General features: G+C 40.1%; 1 protein-coding gene across 1 annotated transcript in view; it reads right to left on the reverse strand.

Annotated features, from left to right (window-relative positions):
- elp4 (elongator acetyltransferase complex subunit 4) overlaps positions 1–18076 on the reverse strand; it is a 201724-nt gene that overhangs the window by 104396 nt on the left and 79252 nt on the right. The window contains exons 6-7 of the mRNA XM_067994193.1: positions 6625–6709; positions 4969–5157 (exon numbers count right to left, since the gene is read on the reverse strand). Coding sequence (XP_067850294.1) covers positions 4969–5157; positions 6625–6709 — 274 coding nt within the window. The remainder of the gene's footprint in view (positions 1–4968; positions 5158–6624; positions 6710–18076) is intronic.

The following is an 18076-nucleotide window of genomic DNA, read 5'->3' on the forward strand; positions in this document are numbered from 1 at the left end:
AATTTTCTCAACATGCATCTTTCCTCCCCAACTGTTCAATCACTTCCCACTATTTCTCATTCTTGGCATAGTGTTCTGTCCTTTTATTGGTCCTGTGTAAAATGTCTTGGGAGTTTTGTATGTTAAAGGTGCAACTAAATGCATGTTGCAAACGTGTTCTTCACACGACCTCCAACATCTAGCTTGGTGGTTCTGTGGTCACATTGGGAAATTAATGCATTTCCCTTTCTTCAGATTGGGCCTTTCAGACACACTACAACAACTTGCATTTATACAGCGCCTTTAATGTAGTAAAACGTGCATTATAGGAACGTTATCAAACAAAATTTGCCACATAAGGAGATATTAGGACAAGTAACCAAAAGCTTGGTCAAAGAGGTAGGTTTTAAGGAGCGTCTTAAAGGAGGAGAGAGAGGTAGAGAGGCGGAGAGATTTAGGGAGGGAATTCCAGAGCTTAGGGCCGAGGCAGCTGAAGGCATGGCTGCCAACAGCGAAGTGATGAAAATCGGGGATGCCCAAGAGGCCATAATCGGAGGAGCGCAGAGATCTCGGAGGATTGTAGGGCTGGAGGAGGTTACAGAGATAGGGAGAGGCGAGGCCATGGAGGGATTTGAAAACAAAGATGAGCATTTTAAATCAAGGCATTGCCGGACCGGGAACCAATGTAGGTCAGAGGGTAAAGTGGTGAAGGTTGAACGGGACTTGGTGCCGGTTAAGATACAGGCAGCAGAGTTTTGAATGAGCTCAAGTTTATGGAAGGCGCAAGATGGGAGAGCGATCAGGAGAGCATTGGAATAGTCGAGTCTAGAGGTAATGAAGGCATGGAGCAGATGAGCTGAGGTAGGGGCGGAGACGTGCGATATTACAGAGGTGGAAGTAGACGGTTTTGTAGTAGGTGTGAATACACATTGACGCATGGGTAATTACGAAAGCCTTACATAATGAAGGCTTTACCTGAGGAAGGAGGAAGTCTCCGAAAGCTTGTGAATTTAAAATAAAATTGCTGGACTATAACTTGGTGTTGTAAAATTGTTTACAATAATGAAGGAAAGTTAACAATGTGACAAACCAGACTTGTATCTAAAGTGGCAAACTAGCTATTTGCCTCATATACATAATGCAGAACAGAGAGTGAAGTTCCAGGGCTGTTATGTCCCTTCTGCACACGAAAAAGGGTTGCTTCACCGAGTTTCTTGGATAGGAGACAAGCTCTTTTCGAGTTGGTTATAAAACACCGAGACTAGGCACAAGTGTGCCACTATGAGGTTGCTGACAGATTCACCCAATCTCCCTCCCCCATTATGGATGACATCAGGATAAAGTTCAATAACTTGCACAAAAGTGAGCCAATACTAATACCTAAACAAAGGATCAAAGGACAGATATGGATCGTGAGGCCACCTCTGGCAAGCTGCCTCATGCCATCATGACATGATGCGAATGTGGTGTGACATCTGAAATTAATATGCAAATGGGCTACAAACAGTGCACAACCTTGTATACAGGGAAAAGTCAACCTGGCTGATACTGTAAACTCATGCACTTGTAAGAAAAGCACAGACTGTGCAATAAAGGCCGGTGACTGAAAGTAGAGAGGAAAACATTATGTGGGTACGTACCCCCATTGTCTTTCATGTCTGTGTTTGAAATGGTGTGAATGAATTGGTATTTCCAATGCATGATTGGCTTGTCCTCAGAACTGAAGGTCCTACTCCCGACTCACCCCTACAGTTAAAACAGCTACATCTGTTCGTTAGCGTGGTTCTTTAAAAGTAAATATTTTCCTTTTTCTAGGCAAGTTAGCTTATAAGACCAAAGCCCAAAGTCTCACTGGAGCGGAATGGTTCTGGGAGAAGAACCCTTCGGCCCTGTTTAGCCTATCTAGTTGAGTTTATCAGTTAATAAGGGTTAGGTTCCTCATAGCAACCCAAAAGTATTTGCATGCCTATGTCTGTGTCATGTGAGAGCATAGCAAGCCTATGGGAAATATCGCAGCATCCAGCTAGTAAAGAAAAATATTTATGTAACAATATGTTGCCTTGACTGCAAAATAATATTAACTCGCTCTCTGTTGTCCTGTATGCTCTCTTCACAAGCGAACAGTCCATAAGTTCAATTGTTGGCACCTCTCATGAACAAGAGGAAGAGTAGCAGCAGGAACATTTCCCCTCTAGAACACCATAGAAGTACTTGACACGCAGGGTTCACTCCATGGTGGTAACAATGTTACAGGTAAGAGCCTGTTGCCAGTGGAGATCTGAGAGAGATTTTGAGGTACTGAGCAGAGGCCTAGCCACACAGACGTATCAGAGGAAGTAGACCTCACTCAGTGGATGTTGTGTTAACAAGGGAAGGTTGAAGGATTATGTGCAGAGGGCATGGGAAAGAAGTAGACAGGGCTGTTAATGCATTGAGCATATTTTCAAGAGGTTTTCTGTACTAGAGCGGCATGAATTTCTCTTGCTGTTGACAAAGGTTTCTCTTCCGCTGGCTCTTCATTAGTGTTAATTAGTACTTTTTCCTACAGGGTGAAAAACTCAACAACTACTTGCATTTATATAGCGCCTTTAATATAGTAAAACATCCCAAGGTGCTTCACAGGAGCGATTTTCAAATAAAATTTGACACCAAGCCACGTAAGGAGATATTAGGACAGGTTACCAAAAGCTTAATCAAAGTGGTAGGTTTTAAGGAGCTCTTAAAGGAGGAGAGAAAAGTAGAGAGGCAGTGATGTTTAGGGAGGGGATTCCAGAGCTTAGGGCCTAGGCAGCTGAGGGCACCACCGCCAATGGTGGAGCAATTAAAATCAGAGATGCACAAGAGGCAAGAATTGGAGGAGCGTAGAGATCTTGAGCCTTGTAGGGCTGGAAGAGGTTACAGAGGTAGGGAGGGGCGAAGCCATGGAGGGATTTGAACATAAGTATGAGAATTTTAAAACTGAGGAGTTCCCGGACCGGGAGCCAATGTAGGTCAGCAAGCACAGGGGTGATGGGTGAACGGGACTGGGTGCGAGTTAGGATATGGGCAGCAGAGTTTTGGATGAGCTCAAGTTTATGGAGAGTGCAAAATGGGAGGCCAGCCAGAAGAGCATTGGAATAGTTAAGTCTAGAGGTAACAAAGGAATGGATGAGGGGTTCAACAGCAGATCAGCTAAAGCACGGGCGGAAATGGGCGATATTACGGAGGTGGAAGTAGGTGGTCTTGGTGATGGAGAAGATTTGGGGTCGGAAGCTCAGCTCAAGGTCAATTAGGATGCCAAGGTTGTGAACAGTCTGGTTCAGCCTCAGATAGTGGCCAGGGAGAGTCAGTGGCGAGGGAACAGAGTTTGTGGCAGGGACCGAAGATAACGGCTTTGGTCTTCTCAATATTTAATTGGAGGAAATTTCTGCTCATCCAATACTAGATGTCGGACAAGCAGCGTGACAAATTTGAGGCAGTAGAGAGGTTGAGAGAGGTGGTGATGAGGTAAACTGGGTGTCGTCAGCGCGTACATGGAACCTGACATCGTGTTTGCGGATGATGTCGCTGAGGGGCAGCATGTGGATGAGAAATAGGAGGGGGCCAAGGATAGATCCTTGGGGGACTCCAGAGGTAATGGTGCGGGAAGAGAAACCATTGCAGTTCAAGAAGTTAGCTCACCACCACTTTCTTCGGCAACTAGGAATGGGCAATAAATGTGGCTTTGCCAGTGTTGCCCACATCTTGTGAACAAAAAAATGAGTATTTTAAAAATTACTCTTTAATGACTTGATAATGTCTCTATATTTTAAGCAAGCCTATAAAAGAAATTGCTATTAATCAAGGCAATGATGCCATTGTGTTTCTCAAAGTCTTTAGAGTGAATGATTTTTATTACCCTCAAACATGATCAGGTAGTGCTCTACTTTCTGAACAATCCATTTACCTTAGATGCAGCTAAAAGACATTTTACCGTTGAAACATGCTGAACTTTAAATACATTAATGTAATCAATAATTATCTGCTACATTAAGTCTTTGTAACCATTAAATGTGTTAGCTACAAGCGTAAATTCCTTTATTGTGTTGATAGGATTCATTAAAAAAATGACTCCAATCTGAAGCCATTACCAAATACAATTGGCCACTACAAAAAGTGAAGATTTACAATTTACACCCAGCTTATTTGTAGCATTTTTGTAAGGATGCACCTTACACACCAACTTTAGCGTCCCTGCAAATCTAACGCAAAGATGTAAGCACAAAGGCAGGTAAGTGATCTGATTCCCGACCACACTTGGAACGGAGGGTTTTAGATACTTGACACAGTGCAAACATGGTCTTTAGCAGTTCAGTTTCAAAATCTACTTTGCTGTTGCAGGCAGCCGTAGAACTTCATGACCTCACAACATCAGAGGACATGAAAACCAGTTTCAGAATAAGGAAGTGAGAATAGGTTTGGAACAACAAGTGTGAACTGGCTCTCCAAATTCAAGAGCAATTCGCTCCCAGTTCACTCTGTGTGCAGTGTGAATGCACCCGCAATTTCTTGGTTGACCTCCATGGCACCAATTAAGACACTGGCATATTCAGTACTCTGGTTTATTCTGCCCAGAGAGTACTTTTTCTTTTTGTTTAAGATGACTCACCTGATGCTACTGTCATCCAGGTCAGCTAGAGTGACACTCAACCTATTGCATTTTACACTGTCCCGCACAATTCTGAGAAACAGATTTTGTGTACAAGAGTGGGAACATGTGCTGCAGTTTGCTCAGGCCATCCACATTTTAAGTGGCAGCACCAACAGGGTAAAGGGAGTACTCTTCCACTGGAATAATGTTTCTTTTCCAATGGCAGATTGTTGCTGGCAAATCACAATATTAGCAATTCCACCAGAAACCCCACCAATTAAAGCAAACTAATGTTCCATGGAAATATGGTTTACCACTGCTACAAAACACATACAGCATTTGAATTGTGTGTGAAACAAATTCCACTTAAGAAGTCTAACCTGGATGAGGTATGCTGGCACGGTAATAATGCAGGCAGAGAGAGATGTTCTGAGAAGTCCACGGAGTGCGTACAGAAATTTAGTCAGACTGTAAGCATGTTCAGGGCTTCCACTAAGGCCAATATCCTCTCCCCACAACAGTGAGCCAAATGAATGGATTCCTATCCGCAAGATGTTCCTCTGTTTAGTCTGTAGAAAGAGAGGTGCAAATGAATATGACAAAGCAACAAGGTTTTGCTTATAAATGACACCCTTTCTACCCAGTTCTCATTTTAACTTAGGAGAGCTACAATAGCTACTGGACAGGTGACAAAGCTCTGAAGTTTCTGTCTGGACTTGCTTTCCAGCTGCCTACCGGCTCATAAAACAGCTTGTTTCCTTGGCATATCAACAGGGAAGGATACCAGTAGAACCTTAATAAGAGCTACACTTTTGCAAAGCCAACATAGCTGCTAGCAAAGTGCCAAGAAAGGATCAGCGTATGCTAGACTTCCAGCTGGTTTGGGCCAAGATTCTGTTAACAAAAGCTGCCTGTGGTATCACAATCGATTCATGCTACCAAAAAGGATAGTTCATTCTACACTTTTACTTTCATGGAGAGACCTGTTGCTTAGACACGCAAAAAGCAATGTGTAAATTTTTGCTGTTTGATCATAAGCAACTGGTTGTGGCAAAGAATCAAAATGCATTCTGGAAAGTGAGGTAAAAGTCAGTAGAAGGCAAAGTACAAAAAAAAAATCACAGCAAAAATATCTAATAAAAATAAACCTTATTGTGCAAGACAGTTCAGTTAGAAATGACTTTGTTGAAAGGTTCTTAGGGGCTGTGTGTGTGTGTGTGTGTGTGTGTGTGTGTGTGTGTGTGTGTGAGACTTCACCAAATATGCTGTTGCTTTCTATGAGATTTCCTGCTTTAGAAGACCTGTCATCTTGCTGCAGAAGGAGCTCGGCACACTGTACTGTGGGAACTGTTATGACATGCCTGTTGCCATGGTTACCACTGGGAAGGGGAGAGGTGCCTGTCAGGGACCAATTTACTTCTCCAAAGGGGTTTTGCCTCCACAGGGAAAGACAGCCTGTCCAGATCTGTGCCGAAATCTCAGAAGAGATTGTGAGCTGAGCAATAACAAGCTAAATTAACACACAAGTATTCTGAATAGCTAATGTTACTATGAAGTTTTTTTCAGTTTGAGGCCCAGCCTCAGCCAACTTAGTTGGTTGATCTTTCCCTGCAACAAAACTAAGGTTTACTTGCCAGGGTTTCCTCAAGGCTACCAGTTTTATAACAGAGATATTTTCATTGCAACATCAACATAAAAAGTCTAATGTAGCTTAATGTGGAGATGGGCTAAGCCACTTTCTCTACTGGACAGCTCCTTTTTAGGTGCTCAGTGACTAATGATGCCAGAGCACACTGCTTATGCACATCAATGCTTGTACCCAATAGAGTTGAGCAAAGCTCAAAACGTGAGGCAAATGCATATTAACATATGACCCACACTCTTGTCTTTGCAATGCTTGTTTACTTCATCTGTGCTTAGAAACAGCTTGTTCATTGTTGATTATTCCAAGCCCTTCCGGCTGCACCCTGGAGAGCGCTATGAAAACAACATTAGTTACTTGATTACAGAAGACACTAAGGGCTTGTGCACCATACCTGGGGACAGGCTCCATCAAATCCTTCCTCACGGATGACTCTCTGTATGGATCGAAGCAGCTTGACGTAACCAAAGTTCATAATACTGTCAAAAAGAAATGGTGTGAAATGTTAGTTACAAATTAAAAAACACACTTTAGCAATCAGTTGGTAATTTTATGTCTTTGATGAAAAAGGGGACTCAATACACAACTTCACACATAGCAACTCTCCATCTATTAAAAAAACGCATTTTCTTACACCATTCTCCAAATAACCTAAAGGAAAATGTGATCTTTGCCTAATCTGGGTTACCATGGATGGAACTGCTTTTCCCTAGTTGAGAAACTTTGTTAAATGCCAATAGAGTTGACTCTATATAAACACATAACTTGGGCAATAAATATTTTGTTTGGACTACAATTGTGTTTGGAAAACCACTCCCTCATTAGATGCGAATGAATATTAAATACTTTACTTGGACCTGATATGAACCTATTCAAACTCTGCTACAACATAACATAAAAACTTGAAAAAAAAGTTAATATGATTTTTGAATGCATTTACACTCATTGCAGAGCATTTGCCCAAATAAGGATGTTTTAAGTTTTGAGTGAAGTATGAAAAACTTGTCTTTTGACTTCCAACTGATGTGTAAGTGGAAGCTGTTGCACTAGTCCTGTTTACAAGCAGTAGTCCCAAGCCTAAACAAAAACTTAATTTCATTCTAAACTGCTTAAGTGAAAAATAAAAATGAACTAATAAATTAAGTTCACAGCACAGCCATATAAATAAAATGTGCCCTGGGAGACAGCAGTTGCTCTCTTCTATTAACTACCTCAGTGACCTGACACCATATGAAAGGGATATTCTGCAGAGACAAAGATGCCTTAATTATGTCAGGCTCACTTACCTCCTAGAAAATTAATGATTTAATGAAGCAACTTAAAAGATGGAACCACCACAGCATTTCTGTGTTAAATCATAGATTAATTAACATATCGTTAATGAACTGCCACAGCAAGCACACCTGATCAAAGTCCTAGTCACCTGAGCTCATCTCATTGAAAATTTGTAATTTTAACAAAAACAAGATTTTCAATAATTGTTTCTGTTTCTTTCAGGCTCCATAAAATGTCAATTAAAAATAAACTGAGGTTTGCGCTATAATACACTGCTGTATTAGTGAAGAAAAAGAATATGCAGTAAAGCGCAAACACCAATTAAAAACTACTCTTAGGTGAAGTACGAATGCACAAAGACGGACACAACATTGGTAGATAACAGTTTGTTCCCCAATTTTAAATGTATTAAAAAAAAATCAGCACAACATACTTAGTATTAACTAACAGCAAATGAGAGGCTTAATTTTCAATACTTCAATAGTTGTCAAGTGTACCATTGGCATGTTTTAAAATGTACAAGACAAAGACTATCCACTAAATAGAGCACAATAAATGGCTGAACGTGTGAGGGAAAAAATATTTCCACAAGTAAGCTGACTAAAATAAAATGCACAAATGAGCTTTGGTCAGCTCGCACCTGGAAACATTTATCATAATACATTGTCAAATGCTCATTACTCTATTTAATGTGAATTTTCATTAATTTAAAAGGGCACTTTGCTACTTTCCCATTATTATATCAACTATAGATCCCTCTTGACAAAGTGAGTAGAAACTTTAAACACCTTTAAATATGTGGACTGAGAAACTAGTGAACAGGATCTATGGCTAATTATTGTGATGTTGTAAGTGTGGAAATATCAAAAATATTTGCATAATTCTCAGACTACTGTACACATAACACAACTGCATCATTATTTCCCTTTGCTTGACAATGATATACTTCCCCAGCACATCAAACAATGAAGGTTGACAATATTGTGTTTAGATTATGCAAACTTTGGGGCTGTTAAAAGAGAGAAGAAAATTAAAATAATTAATATGGATGAGGAGTTCAGATAACAAACAGCAGTGCTTGCAAAGTGCACATTACAACCTCATTTATCCTCACTATTATCCACATTCCCATTTATCTGTGAAAGATTTTTTGTAAGTTAGGTTCAGATCGGAAAACCAGCAGGTATTGGGGGTTTCGTTATGAGACCAACAGGATTCAACTTAAAATGAATCTGTAGTGCTGTGCCAACTGTCATGGTATGTAAACAGCTTGTACTGTACAATGAATGTGATCCATAAATTCTAAGGTCGTATAGATTATTTCATCATTGTGGTTTAAAAACAGTTAACCAGCTAGGTTACAAGTGATCTGGAAATGGAACCATCGGGTCAAGAGATCAGCAGGAGTTGAGGCCAACTTGGTATGCTGATTATCTGACAATTTTTAATATGCTCGAGGGGGAATCCCCTCTTTCACATGGAAGACTGGGGTGCCATTGTATCAGGACTTGAGAGATTAGATTACAGCCTTAAGATCACTGTGGAATGCATGTACATTTTAAGAGCACATTCAAGTTCATGGAGGTGGTTTTACTCAGTCCTTCTTCTGTGCATAATGACTTTCAGCACAGGTAATCGTTATGCTAATACTCATCACTTATGGCAGAAACAGGGCCCACAGCTGCTTAAAATCACCTGCATGAACTTCATGCATTCTTAAAAGAATATCCTGGAGTAGAATGACAACCACACTGAAGGAATATTAGTAGTGCAATTGCTATAAGCCAACATATTGGTTTAAAATACAATGAATAAGGACTTAGTTTGGGGCAAATAAGCATGGATATTCTACTGTTTCAAAATTGAAGCTAAAAAGAGCAAGACGATGACTGCAGTAGTGACATGTTTGCTTGGTGCCAACAGCATTTATGCCCAAAAGGCCATTTGATGAGCAAGAATGAAGATAGAGCAGCAATAAATGGGATTTTCTATTCTTGGTCCGTGTTCTGATTAGTCATGTTAAGTCAGAAGAAAAAGGATATGCACATGATATTTTTCATGTCATTTTAGTACAATAATTTTGTTCAAATAAAAATATCACAACAGGAGAAAACACCAAATAAATCGCAAGTCTTACAACATATTTCACACAGATGACGAGGAAAAAAATCTCTCACTATATGGCTGCTTACTCCCCAGTAACCAATTGTCCCATAACCTTGCAATACATCAATTTTAATTCTTCAGTACTGAGATCAAACATTGACTACCTGAAGCATAATAGGTCCCAGTGTCGGCATGACACCCATTACCAGCAGAAAGTACATAGAATAAGAGCTGCTTTTACAAATTGCATATTATTAAAATCTGGCCTTGCTCACGGGATTCATGAAAGAGATCACTGCCTTCTAATCACTCCTAGGCACCCATTATTCATTTCAAATCTTACTTAAAACCAGCTGATCTTCCATGATGTTGTTTATGTTGAGTTTGAAGATACACTGGGTACGGTAGCATAGTGGTTATGTTACTGGACCAGTAATCCAGAGGCATGAGTTCAAATCCTGCCAATTAAATTTAAAAAAAATCTGGAATAAAAAAAAACCTAGTTTCAGTAATGGTGGCCATGAAACTACTGGATTGTCGTAAAAACCCATCTGGTTCACTAAAGTCCTTTAGGGAAGGAAACCTGCCGTCCTTACCCGGTCTGGCCTATATGTGACTCCAGACCCACAGCAATGTGGTTGATTCTTAATTGCCCTCTGAAATGGCCTAGCGGCTCATCACCACCTTCTTCAAGGGCAATAAATGCTGGCCTTGCCATTGACTTCCCACATCCCATGAATGAATTAAAAAAAATACACTGCATAGGGGTGTGACACAGGAAGTGCACACTTTGCAAAAGACTTTATATATACACAATGAGTTATATTCCCATTAATTTCTGCAAGACCTCATCTGCAAACTGTAAGATATAAAGAAACATTCTGAAAAATAATTTTTCCTCGTAACATTAATGTTGCCAATAATGTGAAACTGAGTTTATTTTCAGGAGCTCAATTATTCTTTTAATCGTTTTCCACTGTCAAAAGAATCCATTTTATCAAAACAATCTTTTTTTCTATCAAAATCTTGGTTACACTTTATTTTTAGCAAACTGGTAACTGATAAAACGACAGTAGGTAGCATGGTATCCTGGTAACGAGAAAGTCTTATACTTCCCTACTGATATAGTTTCTAAGCAATTGCCAAAGTTAGACCATCAAGGACATGACAAATAGGGTTATTATCTGTAAGTGGATCACATTAGGAAGGAGATTTTAGCTGATTTAACCATCTTTGCCTGAACCTTGAGCCATATTGAAAACCTGTGTTCCACATTAATATGAGGTGCAATTAAAGCTTTCTTTTAAGTGACCTTAACACAATTTTGTTATTTCTTTTTGTATACTGTACACACTAAAATATGTAATTAAAAACAATTTGTATTATAAATTCACTTTGTGTCAAAGTATAAACATATTAAGATGTTAACTTTCTGTATTGATTGTTGAGAATCTTCGTGCACATTTAAACTGGACCAAGTGGTTTGAGACTGTGAGCTGAAGTTTGGGTTCCAGCCAGGCAGGATCAGGTTTATCCTTCTGTGCTGTAAGATTCTATGAAGAACAGTGGTTTCTGATATGTTCCAATTATACACATTGATCAGCATGTATCAAGCTGAAGGTGACTTCATGTAGATGAGCCAGTACCAGGATAAGACTTTGATTAGTTCATCACCAAAACACATTTAAAAAAAAAATTAAAACTGTTATTTCAGTTTCATGTAAATTTAAACTGAGGACTAAATACTTCTTAATGTGCCAAACCAAACTATTCCTTGCTGATCTATCAAATGACAGTCCAAGTTTGAAAATTCACTCTCCAAACTTCAGTATAAGTTGATAAAAGATAGCTTTTATCCAATAGTTCAATTTAATTAATTTCTACATTGAGTATGGGAACAATTTTAACCTTTTTGTATTTTAGAAACATATAACAAGGTCTTCCACTGTATGTGACATTAAACCACCTATGTGTACTATAAAACAAACCTCCAGTCTGACTGCACTTATGATAGAACAGACCACAATTCGGCATTATCATAAAGAAAGACTTGCATTTATCTAGCGCCTTTTATGACCTAGGGACATCCTAAAGTGCTTTACAGCCAATGAAGTACTTATGAAGTGTAGTCACCGTTGTAATGTATGAAACGCAACAGCCAATTTGTATACAGCAAGGTCCCATAAACAGCAATGGGATAAATGACCAGATAATCTGTTTCTGTGATGTTGGTTGAGGGATAAATATTGGCCAGGACTCCGGGGAGAACTCCCCTGCTCTTCTTTGAAATAGTGCCGTGAGATCTTTTACATCTACCTGAGAGGGCAGACAGGGCCTCAGTTTAACGTCTCATCCGAAAGACGGCACCTCCGACAGTGCAGCACTCCCACGGTACTGGCACTGGAGCGTTTGCCTAGATTTTGTGCTTAATTCTCTGGAGTGGGGCTTGAACCGACAATCTTCTGACTCATGACAGTGTGCTACCCACTGAACCATGGCTGACATACTTTATTTTCTGTCTGATGTTTAGTTCAATTATCATTGGTCATAAATGTAACATTAGATGATTGGCAGATTCTGCCAATACCATTTAAACGGCTGGTCAAATTGGCTAAACATTTGCATTAACGGTCGTCACTCCAAGCCAGTACTCAAGTCAGACAGGCCAGGCAGTTCAGGCTGCATCCCCAATCTGTGTTGACTTAGTTGGTCTCAGCCAGGGCTTAGAGAGGACACTACAATTAGCCTCAGTGCCCCGGGTTAGTGGAGGCAAACCAGGCTGGGTTCTTGTGCCTGATCACTATTCGGTGACTCCATGCTGCAGGTGCGTATGGGTGAAAAATGGGTGAGGTCAGGGCTCAATTGTGATACCCTCTATGGTCAAATAGCCTGTCAAAACTCTGTGCCTGGGGTCACACGTGAAGAATGACATCTGGGCAAGGCAGCGGAGAGCATCCAGCACCTGTGGAACCATACTCCATGCAAGGAATTGTCATTTTCTGGATAGGAGGAGAACAGAGAAAATTGGTGAGAGAAAAAACACTCAAGTAATTTTAAAGATAATTAGGATTAATTTTAATATGAGCTTTCTGTCCTTCTAGTTCTAATCATTTACTGAAAATGTTTGTTTTAACGAGTGAGTACTTATGACATTGTGAGAGCAAATGGCTTGAAGGAGTTCCTGTATTCAACAGTACAAGAAAGCTCGAACTACGGAGTTAAAATGACAGGATTACCGAAGCATTGTGAATTAATTACTGCATTTCTACTGATATTAATTCAGCTATCTCGCACTGTTGGGCACAGTGACTCCTCCCATCCAATTCTCCCAATTATGTTCTTAACACTCACTATTTAAATAAAACTTCCAAAAAACATCACAGAAAAAGTCAAAATTAAGAAAGTTAATCAGAATTCATTTACACTGTTTGACTTTCAAATGGTGACAGGATTGCATCTTTATGATCTACACACCAATATGAACAAATGAAGCAAACTGTATTTAATTAAGTCATCACCTCAAAATTGACAATCTTTCTCCACTCCATTGCCTAACATTTCATTATCCATGTTAGTTAGATAGATAGTTATATCGACCTGAAACATTAACACTGTTTCTCTCTCCACAGATGCTGTCTGACCTGTTGTGAGTTTTCCAGCATTTTCTGTTTTTATTTCAGCTTTCCAGTACCTGCAGTATTTTACTTTTGTTGTAGGATGTATTCATAAATCATTACAGTATGACGGATCACAGTGAACTAATAAACATTTGTTAACAATTCAGATTTAAAAAAAAATCTGAGCAAAGTTTATAAAAGGGCATAAAGTTTAGTGAAATTCTTTTACATGTAATAATGTGAGATCACTCGATCTAAGAAAATGTTGTAAATTGGAACAAAATTATTAGTGAGTAATTTGAGTGACACTAACCAGAAAAAGTGCCAGGTTTGATTTTTGATCTGTGTTGAGTTAACTGATCTCAGATCTCTAACTAAACTGCGTGTATATGAATGTCGGTGAGCCTCGTTGTTGAGCAGCCAACATCCACTATCAAGGGTGAAACATGAATGGCAGTGACTTGGGTGAGGCGTTGGGGAGAGATCACCACCCCATTAGCGAGTTAGCACCTTCAACAGAGTAAGGGTGAAAGTTAGTAAGAAGCACAGTTGTGACCACTGGAATCCCTGCTGAAGATTTAATAACTGCAAGAGAAGTGTTTTAAGTGTAGTATCGGTTTGTGGATGACGACATGTTCCTGTGGGTCAGCATGATGTTCCAAAGCAAAGGATGCTGTCCAAACAGAACGAGAGAACATTAGAAACTGAACAAATGAATTGCAAATGGCATCTGACATTAAGAAATGTATGTAATGAATAATTAGTGGTAAAAAATAACAAAGATATTTACAGTTAGGATTCTGAAAGAAGCACTTCCCCATCTGTGCAATCAAAAGTAATGTGCAACAAATCTTCTACCTGGTATTATTCATTGTTAATTTTATAATGTACTTTCTTTTCCATGCAGAGCCACTGCTTCACGTCTCCAAAAATAGCTCCAATCATTGGGTTTTGTATGTATCCCGTCTCTGTGTTGTCAGATTGCTGGATGTCTGACATCCAGTCTTGGATTAGCAGTAATTTCCTCCGTTAAACATTAGGAAGACCGGCCTCTGTCACAAACTCCGTACCCTTGGCACCAACCCATTCCCCTCCCTGTCCATTGTCTCAGGCTCAACCAGACTGTTCATAACCGTGGCATTCTACTCGACAACAAGTGGAGCACCCAACACCATAACCTCTTGTTCACAAAGATCGGCTATTTCCACCTCCGTAACAGCACCTATCTCTGCCCCTGTTTCAGCTAATCTGCTGCTGGAACCCTCATCCATGCCATTGTCACCTCCAGACTTGACTAGTTCTATGCTCACCCGATTGGCCGCTCATCTTCTACCCTCTGTAAACTTCAGCTCATCCAAAAATCTGCTGCTCATATTCTATCCCGCACCAAGTTCCGCTCACCTATCACGCTTGTCCTTCCTGACCAACATTGGCTCCTGCTCCCCCAACGCTTCCAATTTAAAATTCTCATCTTCGAGTTTAAATTCCTTCATGACCTAACTCCTCCCTATCTCTGTGGCCCCCAAACACTCTCTCCCTCCAATTCTGGCCTTTGTACATCCATCCCTCCCTCCCTTCATACCAACATCAGCAGCCATGTCTTCAGCCACCTAGGCCTCTTGTTCTGGAATTGTTTGCCTAAATCCCTCTGTCCACCACACTTTAAGACTCTCCCTAAAACCCACCTCAGTGTGGCCAAGCTTTTGGTCACCCCTCCTAATATGTCCTACTTTATTCGGCGTCCATTTATTTCTGCTTGGGTCTCTGTGAAGCACGTTAGAATGCTTTTCTACATTAAAGGTGCTAAATAAATGCAAGTTGTTGCTGTATCCTAGAGCAGCAGCATTCACACAAATCAGAAGATATAAAACACTGGTAAATTGTTAGTTGATGAATACAAGTTTTTGTTATATATGTGATGGTGATGAAGTCAGGAGAGAGACTTATTTCCTGCAGCACGGCAAAAGCTGATGCTTTAGTTGCAACCTGATTGAGGGGCATAAACAATAAGAGTTGGCTTTTGCAAAGGTCCTACCATTTGATCGAAGTTTTCAAGATATTAAGGGGAACCGATAGGGTAGATAGAGAGAAACTATTTCTGCTGACTGGGAAGTATAGGACCAGGGGACATAGTCTAAAAATTAGAGCCAGAACTTTAAGGAGTGAAGTTAGGAAACACTTCTACACGCAAAGGGTGGTAGAAGTTTGGAATTCCCTTCCACAAATGGCAGTAGATGCTAACTCAATTGTTAATTTTAAATCTGAGATTGATAGATTTATGTTAACCAAAGGTATTAAGGGATATGGGGCTAAGGCGGGTATATGGAGTTAGGTCACAGAGCAGCCATGATCTCATTGAATGGCAGAACAGGCTCGAGGGGCTAAATGGCCTACTCCTGTTGCTATGTTCCTAAAACAGCCTGAAGTGCGGGAGCAAATGGCAGCTGCAAAGTGCGTTTTCTATTTTTTTATTGTAATTTCGGTCAACCTTTATTTAGTACAGGAATGATTAAATTACCAATAGTATGGGTTTCCACCCCCTTTATTTTGATGATGTTTATAGTTAAGAAGGGATGGGCAATAATGGTGCTTAGGAGCTGGCTGCTCATAGTTTAATTTGGGAGAAAGTGGGTGCGGCTATGAATGATTAGTGATCACCATGTGCACTTGTGGGCATCCTGTCCTAGGACCAAAATGTAAGGAGACCCCGCTGCAAATCTTGTATGCAATTCTTGTATGGACATTTTAGGGTCACACTTTCATGTCAACATTTAACATTCAAATTGCTGATGTAAACATTTAGAATGTAAATCCTGTATGTAAACAGCTGTCTGTAACAATATGATTGCAATCTCTGGCCAGTAGGTGGCGGTGTGGAGCAAGTTTCTCAGTCTCGCTCTTCTAACTCCATCACCATCAAGTATATAACAAAAACTTATATTCATCAACTGATCATGGGCAATGCTATAGACAATTTACTAGTATTTTATACCGTTGTAATCTGACAAATTCAGCAGTGATCAGCCGACTCATATATTCTCCATGAGACACATTGTTCAAGTAACTAAAGAGGTGTCTGAAATACTTTGGCTGTTCTATAGAGGTTTGTAATGGTGGCATTGCATTTGCGGCTTGCTTTATCCAGTAAGAGTTTCTCTCTTTCTGTAATAGGGACAATGACAAATTGGAAAAGACATGGTGGGCCTGTAATGTGCAAGTTACACCAAAATTTACATCGATCTTCCCGTCAGCAAGCTACATCAAAATTTCCTGAGAATCTCATTAGCATACAGCGGAACGTAAAAACTGGCATAAAACAACAATCAGAGCCCGCGGAAAGCGGCATGTTCCTTCTTCAGCTCCCGCTTTATGCATGAAAATTAAATTTGAAGCCGTAAAACCATCATTTTTGCACATTAAGCACAGAATGTTCAAGAAAATGTAATCATGGAAGTTTTTCAATTTTTAATGCAAATCATTCTGATATCATAAAGATGCATTCAAAGTTATAGAAATTATATTTTAGGACTCAGTGAGGAGAAATCTGCAGGGCTTAGTACTAGGCCCTTTGCTTTTTGTAGTATATATCAATGATTTGGACTTAAATGTAGGAGGCATGATCAAGAAGTTTGCAGATGATACAAAAGTTGGCCGTGTGGTTGATAGTGAGGAAGAAAGCTGTAGACTGCAGGAAAAAAATCAATGGACTGGTCAGGTGAGCAGAAAAGTGGCAAATGGAATTCAATCCAGAGAAGTGTGAGGTAATGGATTTGGGAAGGGCAAACAAGGTAAAGGAGTACACAATAAATGGGAGGATACTGAGAACCTTGGAGTATACATCCACAAATCCCTGAAGGTAGCAGGACAGGTAGATAGGGTGGTTTAGAAGGCATACGGGATACTTTTCTTTATTAGCCGAGGCATAGAATATAAGAGCAAGGAGCTTATGCTAGAACAGTATAAAATATTAGTTTGGCCACAGCTAGAGTACTGCGTACAGTTCTGGTCACCACATTACAGGAAGCTGTGATTGCACTAGAGAGGGTACAGAGGAGATTTACAAGGATGTTGCCAGGACTGGAAAATTTTAGCTATGAGGAAAGATTGGACAGGCTGAGGTTGATTTCTTTGGAACAAAGAAGCTGACGGGAGATTTAATTGGGGTGTATAAAATTATGAGAAGCCTAGATAGAATGGATAGGGAGGACCTATTTCCCTTAGTGGAGAGGTCAAAAACCAGGGTGCATAGATTTAAAGTAATTGGTAGAAAGGTTAGGGGGGAGAGTTGAGGAGAAACTTTTTCACCCAGAGGATGGTGGGGGTCTGAAATTCACTGCCTGAAGGGGTGGCAGAGGCAGTGAATTCCAGAGGCAGAAACCCTCATCACATTTAAAAAGTACTTGGCTATGCACGTGAAGTGCTGCAAGCTACAAGGCTACGGACCAAGAGCTGGAAAGTGGGATTAGGCTGGATGGCTCTTTTTTGGCAGGCACAGACACGATGGGCCGAATGGCCTCCTTCTGTGCCGTAAATTTCTATGATTCTAAATTTTTTTAAAAACTGAAAAAAATTGCAATAAAACACCAGAAATATGACTTTGGGTCCTATTGCGCTGAAAATTTTAAGCGTAAATTTACACCCCTTTCAGAACTGGCATAAATTCAGGAAAAATGCATGAGCTGCATTTTTGCATGGGGCTATGTTAATGAGCTGCAGAGGATTCTGGTGGAGGTTTTGCAAAATCGGCGTTAACGATCAAGAAAATTCAAGCATAGCATAGAAACAAACATAAGTCTTATGCCCGGATTTCCTTGAACTTTTGCCCCAAAATCAGTATTCCGCTGTACT

This window comes from Heptranchias perlo, chromosome 12, assembly GCF_035084215.1.
Source record: "Heptranchias perlo isolate sHepPer1 chromosome 12, sHepPer1.hap1, whole genome shotgun sequence".
Taxonomy (NCBI): Eukaryota; Metazoa; Chordata; class Chondrichthyes; order Hexanchiformes; family Hexanchidae; genus Heptranchias; species Heptranchias perlo.